The 11,222-nt window shown below is 49.2% G+C and overlaps 1 protein-coding gene across 1 annotated transcript; it reads left to right on the top strand.

The window, feature by feature from the left end:
* Window positions 1-533: 533 nt before the first annotated feature.
* LOC119354664 lies at window positions 534-11,212 on the top strand. The gene is made up of 5 exons (XM_037621395.1): window positions 534-698; window positions 8,613-8,660; window positions 8,791-9,215; window positions 9,315-9,569; window positions 9,654-11,212. The coding sequence occupies exons 1-5, from the start codon at window positions 669-671 to the stop codon at window positions 10,054-10,056; spliced, it is 1,161 nt and encodes a 386-aa protein (XP_037477292.1). The 5' UTR covers window positions 534-668; the 3' UTR covers window positions 10,057-11,212.
* Window positions 11,213-11,222: the final 10 nt, after the last annotated feature.

The following is an 11,222-nucleotide window of genomic DNA, read 5'->3' as shown; positions in this document are numbered from 1 at the left end:
GGCTAAGCGAGAGGCAAGGGCGGGCTGTCGGCACAAAATCCAAAACACCAACAACCGGCAGCTGCTGATGCCGTCTTGTCGCGCGCAACAACAACAGAGGCTACTGCCACTCCCTATGGCAACATGTGTTGTCGTGTCGCCACTCAACCGGAGAAGGTTGTTACCCCTGAGCTGTCGCCTCAGTCTGTGGCGGCAGGTGCCGCATGTCGGCTGTTGAACTTGCCGCCTTGGTAGATTTGACAATAACATTGAGGTGCGGTCTTTTCTCATATTAGCATTCGCTGGGTGGTCATTTATGCCGGCTGAAAGGCATTTGATCATCCAATTTGTAGTCTAATCTCAAATCGGGTCGAAAGGGCAAATCATCAAAGTTTTAGCAAAGTAATGACAAATGTTTTTTTTGACCATTAGTTATGGCAAATGACTAATTAAGGAAAGGTTTTTTTTTGGCCGTCTTCTCCTCTAATCCGGCTATATATAGGCCCGCGGCCGCCAAGTCGCGATCAGATCAATCTTATGCGTGAGACTTTGCCCAAATAGACGACGCTCCGCCTACGCCCGCACGCTCCGACGAGGAGCGCCGCGAGCGCTCCACGCTCCGCTAAGCAGGACTAGGAACCGCTCCGCGAACGCTCCGCCGACGGGCATAGGCCGGCGGGTGGCGTGCTATGGATTCCGACGGGGCTGCGATACGGAAGGCGAGATCCTACCCCCTTCCCCTTTCGTACTTTGAAAAGTGACAATTAGTTCGCGACCCGTTGCATTACAACTATCAGACTGCATGTGTTAGCAAACTCAAAATTGAGTATAGGCATGGCTCATCAGCGAGCAGCCGACGAGCCTCGAACCATAGCAACGAGGAGCGGACGCGCGGCGGCAGCTGGTGTCCGGCGAGGCGGCGAGCCGGAGACATTGTGCTAGCCGGCGGGGTGGCAGCCCTAGGGTTGGGATTCGGAAGCAGCAGCCGACGGGGAGGAGCTGCAAGGTGGACGGGGTGGGCCGCGATTTTGGGCTGGCCTGTAGCATAGTTTGTTGGGGTGGGCTGGTGGGGGAGAAAAAGAAGCCCACAGTCAGCCCAGTGCCTCTCCAGAGTCGCACGGGCCGACGAGTTGGAGGAGGGCTGGGCGACTCTGTCGCATGGGGTCGCTATGTCAGGGACGCTGACATCCCCTTCCTTTGCGACGAAGCCTCAGCACCTAGGAACCGGGCTTGGAGCTGGAGCTTGTCTTCCCAGGAGTCGTGGGGAGCAGCTGGATTGGACCAGCGCGACCTACTCCACCATGGTACCATGCCGCTTGCGCCAACGGCTATGCAGGATGCTCGCAGGCACTGATGGTATGTCAGAGTGAATTGGCAGATCATCAGAAACTTCCATACCAGGCAGAAGGGCGCGACGGAGCTGGGAGAGGTGAAAAACGAGATGAACTGACGAGCCTTCAGGTAGTTGGGTTTGAAGGCCACGTCGTTAATTTGCTCGACGATGCGGCAGGGTCCGAAGAAACGGAACGCGAGCTTGTGGCAAGCGTGCCTTGCCATGGATGTCTGGACATACGGCTGTAGCTTGAGGATGACCTGGTCGCCGACATTGAAAGTATGGAAGGAGCGCTTCTTATCTGCTTGTTGTTTCATGACTTGTCACGCTCGATGAAGGTGTTATTGCAGCAGATCTTGCACCACGGCGCGCTCATCCAGCCATGACTGAAGAGCAGGAACAAAGCAAGCATTGGTAGCTGTGAAGCCCCATTGGCAAGGCTCGTGCCCGTACATGGCGCGGAAGGGGGACATGCCGATGGCAGAGTGTGGTGCAGAGTTGTACCAGAACTGCGCCAAAGGGATCCAGTAGCTCCATGGACGTGTGAGCGTGCTTGTGTGAAGCATCTGATGAAGGTTTCCAGGCATTGGTTTACCCGTTTCGACTGGCCATCCGTCTAGGGGTGGTTTGCAGTGCTCATCCGTAGCTCAGTGCCGGCGTATTTGAAGAGCTCCTGCCAAAAGTGGCTACTGAACACCGGGTCTCGATCTGACAAAATAGCCCCGGGAAACCCATGGAGTTTGTAGATTTGTATCATGTAGAGGAGTGTAACCTTGGCTGCTGTGTATGGATGCGCCAAGGGCAAGAAGTGGGCAATTTTTGTCAGCTTATCAACAAGGACAAGGATGCAATTGGCTTTGCCTGAGTGTGGGTGGCCCATCAATAAAATCCTTGCTGATCAGCTCCCACGATTGGCGAGGAACAGGCAGTGGTTCCTGTAGGCCGGGATAGGCAACTCGCTTCGGTTTAGCTTGTTGACACAGTTGATAGCACTTGACATATTGCAATATGTGAATTTTCATCTTGGGCTAGGCAAAGAATTGTCGCACGCGCCGGCAGGTCACTGGAAATCTAGAGTGGCCCCATCGGGCTATCATGAAATCCAGAGATAATTTGTTGCTGAGGTGCTGTGTGTTAGAAGGGATATAGAGTGATTGGCGAAATTGATGTTTATTGCTTGAGCCTCGTAGGCGTATATATAGTGAGTACATGACCCTCTTGAAGTACAAGGCAAGGTAGAACAAATCCTACGCTATCCTATACTACCTAAATAATCATGATACTCAACTTCCCCTACAGTCACAACGGTAGCGATGCAGGTGATGAGACTAGAGAAGAATCCAAAGGTAAGCCGATGGTCACATCCCCACAGTCGTAACGGTCGATGCATCATGGAAGTCGTGGCTGGAGTGGAAACCGACGAGGTTGCTCAAGAAAGGCGGTAGCCCTTTGTGCCGTTCTCGAGGTAGCCGAGAGCGTAGGGTGGTGTAGTCGTGGTCGAGGTAGCCCTGCGAAGAACGCTGTGGTCGGTGTCGACTCGGGGTGGCCGGTGTCGAGGAAGTCGCCGTGGAGCCGCGGGCGCAAGGAGGTGCCGAGTTAGTCATGAGCGCAGTGGTGTCGAAGAGTGGTGCGCCGGGAAGAAGACGGTGTTGACGAAGCATCGCGCCGGGTTTGCCAAACCCGGGGACATGTCGTAGACAAAGGCATGCGTCGGTGTTGCCAGCTCCGGGCATGTGTAGACGGATGAAGACGAAGTTGACGAAGTGCTGCACCAGGCTTGCCAGGCCTGGGGACATGTCGTGGACGAAGGCACGCATCGATGTTGCCAGCATCGGGCATGCGTAGATGGGGACCTGCATGAGCTGTATGCCATGTCGAGAGTCGGAGGGGCCAGTAGAGGAGGACTCAACGATAGTTGCAGCGCCAATCGGTGTGGGACTGATGTTGCCAATGGTGATCGGAGTAGACGAAGTGGTCGGGGAAGATGACGGCGGCACTGATGATAAGCTAGTGCTGGACGAAGATGAAGGGGGTGGACGGGCGACGCCACTCGGGAGAGCGAGCGGCAGCGGCGCCGAAGAAGAGCGGCGAAGGTGACGGCGATGCTCGAAGTAGGCGAAGAGGAACCCGGCAGCGTGATGAAGACCGGCGCGGACAGTGGCGTTCCCGCGCCAAGGAAGGCGGCACGGCGCATACCACGTGGAAGACGACACGCGGGGACGACGGAGTGACCACGCGCCGCGGCGCTACGACCCGAAGGGGCGACACAACAGCAACGTGCGGGTTGGGGAGACGGTTGGAAGACTTCGGGGCGGCGGCGGGGACCGCGTGCCGCGGTGCTACGGCCCGAAGGGGTGGTGCAATGGCGGTGCGCGGGTCGGTGCAGCCACGGGGATGGCCTCAGGTGACAGCGGAGACCACGTGTCGCGGCGCTACAGCCCGAAGGGGTGGTGTAGTGGCGGCTCGCTGGTCGGGGTAGCCGCGAGCAGAACCATTGGCCGATGGCGACGGCGTGGACCGCATGCCTCGGTGCGACAGCCTGAAGGGGCGACGCAAAGGCGGCTACGGGGATTGCCGTCGGGAGGATCTCGAAGTGGCGGCGTGGACCGCGTGTCACAGCGGTGGGTCTGTGCAGGCGGCGACGTAGCGGTTCGAAGGGACGACGCGGCGGCAACCTGTGGCTTGATCGGCGGTAGGCGCGTGCTCGGGTACGTGCTTGGTGAAGACATGCATGATCGGTCGATCAGACCGACGTCGGCGCTGTACGTGCCATGGCAGGGACGATGCGTAGATCGGAGTCGATGGCGGCGTTGTCGGTGATGCCCGGGCGATGACGATGAAAGACGGACCGACAATGGAGACCGCGCGGACGAGAAGCCGGCAGCGACGCACGAAGGCGTCCCTTGGGCGGCGTGTCCAGCCTTGCCGCGCGATTTATGACAAGGGGGCTGGTGTAGTCGACATCAATGTCGGAGTAGAGGCGCGGGGGTCGACGGCGGTGGCGGGCGACACAAACCAATCTTAGATCGAAAAACCTAATAGTAAATGCCGATCAAAGTGACCAGCGAGGGAGAGAAAAACCCAGATCAAGAGATTGGGAAAAAGACTCTAGGGCAGTTGGTGAACACGACCAGCGGACGAACCCTAGGTTTGGGCAGCGCGGCCCCCAGCGGCGATCATGGAGGCCGACTGCCCCGGGGGCGGCGCGTGGGGTGGAAGTAGTGGGCGGTGGCTAGGGTTTGGATCAGTTAGGCTGACATATAGTGAGTACACGACCTTCTTGGAGTGCAAGGCAAGGTAGAACAAATCCTACGCTATCCTATACTACCTAAATAATCATGATACTCAACACTGTGGAACCACCCAACCAGATGCAGCCTCGAAAGCGACGAATGCCTTTCTCGAGAGTGAGCCACCCCTTACTGTCAGGTTTTATGGCCAGTTGTTCCAGCAGGCACTGCTCATGTGGATTGACATTATAGCTTGAGACAATGTCCTCAAGCCAGGCAGGTTTGCACAGCGAGATAGCCGCAATCTGTTCTGAATGTGTGGCACACGAGAGGGCGTCAGCCGTGCCATTTTTCGAGTCTTTCTTGTAACAAATTGTGTACCACAGCCCCAATAATTTGGTGAACGCCTTCTGTTGCCACGGTGTGGTGAGTCTTTGTTCCTCCAAGTGCACCAAACTCCATTGATCTGTTTGGAAGACAAAACTCGCTGTGTTGCAGGTAAGGGCGCCACTGGTCCACGGCGATAATGACAAGCGAGTACTCTTTCTCATAGGTGGACAAGCCTAGGAACTTGGGACAAAGGGCCTTGCTCATGTAAGATATTGGTGGCCACTTTGTTGCAGAATTTGTCTGCGCCTCTTCTTGCGGGCTCCAAATTTGTCGGCGAGATGTAACAAGAGAAGGTGCTCGGCATCATCGTCAAAAGGCATCTCCTCTCTATGTAGGAATCATCTGACTCCGACTACGAGGGCGAACTCCAATCATCCATCTACGAAAATAATTCGTGACTTCATCAAAAATCGCCTGTCGGCCGAATTGAAAATTGGTAGAAAAGCTCTAATCTTACCTTTGACCGGAATCAAATCCAGCGGAAGCAAAGCCGCAGCCGCTGGAGCCCCCTTCCCCACAGCCGGCCAAAAGCAAAGCAGCAGCCGCCATAGCCCCCTTCTTCTCCACCACGGGCCGAATCGTGCTCCGTAGCCGCCGCCCCCGCCCGCGCTATGGCGGCTGCTCAATCGTGCCTGGAGCTGCCGGATCTGCCTGCAACGAGGCGCCCCACGAAGCTACCGGCAAGATCCACGACGACGGCGGCTGCTGCTTGCCCGCGGCAAGAAATGGGCACCCCCGAGCTCCAATCTTGGTGAAGAAGACGCGGGCGAGGACGACCGAAGCTCTCCAAGGTGCGGGGTAGCCAGACGGAGCAAAAATCGCCGGAGATTTGAGGCTGGGGGACTACAGTGGAACGACAAGCGCGAGCGGAAATTTCCCTCTCGCCAAGTCGCGGGAGGGATAGAGGGAACTGCAAAGGAGGAGGGGGAAACCGCAGATTTGGCAACTGCGGGCCGAAATATGGAGGGCGCCGCATATTTTTTTATGGGTCGGGCTGATATACGGGATCTGGTCGGGATGATTTTTCGCCCCGTCCCATATTTATTTTGCGGGCCGGGCGGATATAGCGGATCTGCTAGAGTTGCTCTTACTTCACCCACTCTGGGCCGGCCAGTTTGTTGTTGGGCTTCCGGAGTCGCACGGGCCGATGAGTTGGAGGGCTGGGCGACTCGTTGTCTTGTGAGGTCGCTATGTCAGGGACGCTGACAGTTCCCAAATCCTTGCTCTGCCACTGGCTGACGCCCACGGCAGGAGCCACGCACACACACCGCCCACAAGGTAGTACATCGAGCAAAGAGCTTCAGTCTTCGAAACCGCTGTGCGAAACTCATTATCCAGAATGGCCCCACGGTGTTGATATCTAGTGCTACATCATACCTCAAGTTCCAATAATTTTATTGATATGGATTGTGAACTTACACATTTAGTAATGGAAGCAATCCTTGGTGCAAGACTAGTATAGCTTCACGAACCTCTTATCAAAAGTGGTATTTGACTGAGAGATATTCACTATTTTGCTAAAAAAAATCAAATTATGTTGAAATTTAATATTTTCCAAAATTACCCAGAAAAAAAAAGTAAATACTACATGTGCCCAGTTGTAATTTAGGAAATTTTGAGCATATTAGAAATTGTTTTACGGTCTTTGGTTCAGGCCACTCACATTTTATGAAAGTTTTTTTTAGGTTTGCAATTGCAACTTGTTGTAAAGTATATTGCAATAAGCTTTTTTAGGTTTTTGTTTCGCCTTTTGCGATCAAGGATTTCTAGTATTGTGCCCCAACTTGCTTGGAACAATAAGCTTTGTTGTTCTTGTTATTTTTGTCAGGTTTTCTATTTTACTAGGTAATTGCCCGTGCGTTGCACCGGGGACATAAAATATTCTAGTTCATTAGTCCATTATTATATACTCCCTCCGTCTCAAAATAAGTGTCTTGAGCTAGTACAAAGTTGAGACACTTATTTTGAGATGGAGGGAGTATCATTTATTATTGATATATAATTGAAAAAACAAGATTTTATGTTTTCACTCTTAGCCATGTAGGTTAACAAAAAATTAGTTGATACATCATGGCTAAAAATGATATGACTGTGTAATTTTTTTTATTTGATAAGCATTTATTTGCTTATACTACCAAAGTAAACATAATATGGCAAACAAGAAATCATGTCGTGCCTATGGCCTACCTAGATGATTTGTATGGATTGCAAGGACAGTCTATTGAACGGCTGTGTTTTATGTTTTCACTCTTAGCAAACATGTAGATTAACAAAAAAATGGTTGATACATCATGGCCAAAAATATTTAATTGACAACGCAACCTAATGGGATCACCATCAGTGTAGTATTTGCCATTACTCTCACACGTTGTAGCAATATAGCAGAAGCTTGTAACAAAAAAGAAATTAGTTGGTACATCACGGCAAAAATAATACTCAGCCTATTTTTAAGGGATAACCATCAGGGAAGCACTATATCCGTTAGTCATGCACATCTCCAGAATATGGACGTACCCTTGGCATAAAAGGATCAAAGATTTTTCAAGATTGGTAAAACTACACCCGGACAGAACGAGATCATGCAGACCCTGCCTGGTATGACATGCCTAATAGTGCAGTGGTGGGGAAGTTGGGCAAGTAACTTGGAGCCTGGTCTAGTCGTCGGAGCGACATCACCCGGCTCAACCTGCCCAGCGCGTCGGCGGGCCCACTGCTGGCGATCTACCATGGTGATGTGCCTTCCTGTACAACACCACACCCTTCCTGTACTACAAACACCACGGCCTTCCTGTACTACAAATACCACCCTGGAAGATCGGACAGGGCGACGGGTGGATGACGTTGAGGCTGAGATCACGGAGCGTAGTGGACAAGATGAAGAGATCGTGGCTGATGGGTTGGGGGCGAGGTTCCCGTGGACATTCCGCCATGTACGTTCTGAGCGTCCCTGAGGTTAAGGCTACGTTTGGGGATATAGAAGAGAGAAGAAGAAAAGGAAAGAGGGAAACCCGAGGTGGGGAGGGACGTGCGTGGGGAGATTGATCACCGTCATTGAGATTATTGCGTTACCAAAGAACATATTTATTACCATACATGAATTGATTACGTTTGTATTACCAAATAAGAGATTGGTTACCATATATGAATTTTCTGTTACCAAAGCTAGAGTGGGTTTGTCAGGTCAGATGAGGATAAACCGGTAAGTAGACAACCAACAGGGAGAAAACCGGTGGAGGAATGAAAGAAAATCGGTGGAGGGGTGCGAGGGTTGCACGAAAGGGATGGACGAAGTGCGGGGGACGTAAGACGGGAGAGGGAACGTTACGTTTCTTTTAGGTAGTAGAGATTTTGCCTTGTGCTTCTGCCACATATTTACTTTATTTAGTCTATAGTTAGTCATCATGCCTCAATATTAATGATTTTTTTATTCAGAAGTTCAACTGATTGCTTCTTCATATTAATTATTGAATGCAAGCTGGATTGTTTTTGTTAACTGAAATTTAGTAAGGGTTAACTATTATCTCAAATTGTTAAGTTTTTCTCAGAATTTTTTCCACCAAAAAAGTAAGTTGGTAAATACTTTGTGTAACAAGATTAGCAGTCCTATTAGTTCACTTTTCTTTTTCTATTTTTTAGCATTTTTTCTTTTTCTAATTACTTTAAAGGTTATTTTGATGTAGGTCTGGGAGGAAATTTGTGTAGACATGTTCATTTCAGAGCGTGATTCCGTAAGTTATACACACCTGCTATTTATTTTGATGACAAGATCTTCAAGTTACCCTAGATAATTACTTCTATTTATTCATAAACTCGTCTGACTTTTTCTTTTTACCTTCTTTTCAACTACATTTATTACAGAGACCTTCCACAAGTATATCTATTGAAGGAATCGATGAAGCAAATGTTTTCAGATATATTCTGGAGCTGTGGACTAAGGGTACTCTGAAACCAGAGAAGATAGGTCCATGGATAAATGGATCTATTTGGCTGTATGAATGTGAAAGGACGAAGTGGTATACGAAATCACAAAGTGTGAAATTTTTCATTCTAGGGGAGGAATTCAATGATGATGCAAAGAAAGTGGAGGTCTACAAAAAATCTATCGACCTCATAAAACATGGCAGCCCTCGAGGTGTCATAACACCTATTTTTGTAACATACTGTTCAAGATTCAGTCGTATGATTGTTTGCTACCCTTACTTTGATGAATCTCTTTCTGACTGGTTGAAGAGATATAAAGGTGGTTCGTCTAACCTTCCATATGAGATCAGAATCATGATAAGGTAATATAAATAATAGACCTGTTCAAAATTCATTTTCTGGTTGCTTACCCATATTTATCATACTCAAGCTGTAACTACTTTTTGTAATTTTGTATTTAGGAATCTGTTGGCTGCGATAGAGCATCAGGATATAAACAGATTAGAAGATATTAGTCCAATTGTCTGTGTTAAAAGCAAAAGGGATAACACGATGGAAGTCAAGGTCATCTTGCTTCCAGTCCAAAGTGAACAATCAAGCAAGGCCAAACGGCGCACAAGTTTCTCTTCATTATTGAGGAAGAACATGCATCAAACTTGGGTGGAGGATAAAGACTTTGAAGCTTTTCTGTTAATGCTAGAAAGCAACGAATACACATATGTATTTTAGTTATCTGATAGTAAAGTTTAACTTTCTTCATATTAATTATTGAATGCAACCTGGATTGTTTCTGTGTGTAGGCTTGAGAATTTGATGGGACACCCGGTCTTGCAAGATGGCGATAGTAATGGTCGCCTCATTCTTGATTGTTTTCGTGAAACATTGACTCCCGCACAGCATAAAGAATTGGAAGAAAAACTTAATGTCCAGAAATATGATGGTGGTGATTGGCGGCTGCGTTTGCAAGGGAAAACTCCTTTAGAAAATATGAGTAAACGCAGTACAGCATATCCAGGGCATGACTTTCTATGGTTTGCGAGAAAGACCGTTGCTCATTTCAATGAAAATGATGCAAAGTTTAAAAATGCTACTGTAAATCGAGTGCCCGCAGCCAACGTCATTAAGGATTTGTATCCAGGATTCATATCAGATTTGTACAAGTTGTCTTTAGAACCTCAGTATCTTAACAGGGCTTTAGGGTGAGCGAGAGATTGAACTGGACAGAAAGAGCTCTGTGCAAAAGGTGATTCTGATGATCCTCGAGTTCTGGGACCACCGTTAGGGGTTCAGGGATGGTTCCACCTCTCCTGCCTCTCCTGCAAGATAAGGATCCTTCCCACATGCATCTGTCTGTTTGGCAGTAAAGACCCTTCAGAAGCTGCTGGAGTACAGCACTACAGCAGCCCTTGCCTGTTTAAAGATTTGGGTGGTGTAGAACTTTTGTCTCAGAGGTTACATGTGGAGGTGCAGCGTGTTATATTGGTATTGGTGTTGCTGACATTACTTCAGTGGTTGCTACTGATCACTGAAATCAGAAAATGACCATCTCTACTCACAGAAGCGACTGATTATGGCTTTGCTCAAAGGCATTAGGTTCTGCTCAAAGTTCCAATGATAACTCTTTGCCCATGTCACTTTCCCTTATATTCCAGAATGTTGGAAAGTTTGGTGGCGATACATACCCATCTTCAGTTACTGTTATGAGTGAGATAATACATAAGGATCCTACATGCTTTCTTGCTTTGAAGGAACTTGGTCTTCCTGCTTTCCTGTCATGAGTGACTGCAAGCTCTTATATGTGTACCCATGGCCTGGGCGCAATCTTCCGTGACAACCAAGGACTTGAGTCTGCCAGGGAAACTTCAGCGCTGCGTTTTCTTGTAGAGACGTTCACTAGTAGGAGATATCTGATACCAATGAATGAAGGTGTTCTTTTAGCCAATGCAGTGGAAGAGTTTCTTCGTCATGTGCAGTCCTTAGAAGTACTGGTGTTGAGATCATCATTGGAATAATCAACAAACTTTCTTCACGTCATGGCGATAAAATCACTGAAGCAGCCAGCGGTGAAGAAAAAACAGATATGGAAACAGATGTTGAAGGGCGTGATTTAGTAAGTGCAATGGATTCTGGCACAGATGGAACTAACGATGAGCAGTTTTATCATTTGAGCATTTTCCATGTTATGGTATTGGTGCACATGACAATGGAAAATTTAGAAACTTGCAGGCTGTTTGTAGAAAAGGGAGGTCTACAGACTGTTGACACTTGCTGCGACCTACCATCACCCAATCTTCTGGTGGGCTGCCTATTGCTTTGCACAGCACTATGGTATTCAAGGGCTTTACTCAACAGCATTCTACTCCAGTTGC

Source organism: Triticum dicoccoides, chromosome 2A (genome assembly GCF_002162155.2).
Source record: "Triticum dicoccoides isolate Atlit2015 ecotype Zavitan chromosome 2A, WEW_v2.0, whole genome shotgun sequence".
Classification (NCBI taxonomy): Eukaryota; Viridiplantae; Streptophyta; class Magnoliopsida; order Poales; family Poaceae; genus Triticum; species Triticum dicoccoides.
Note: the sequence above shows the minus strand (reverse complement) of the source record. Positions and strands in the feature narration are given on the sequence as shown.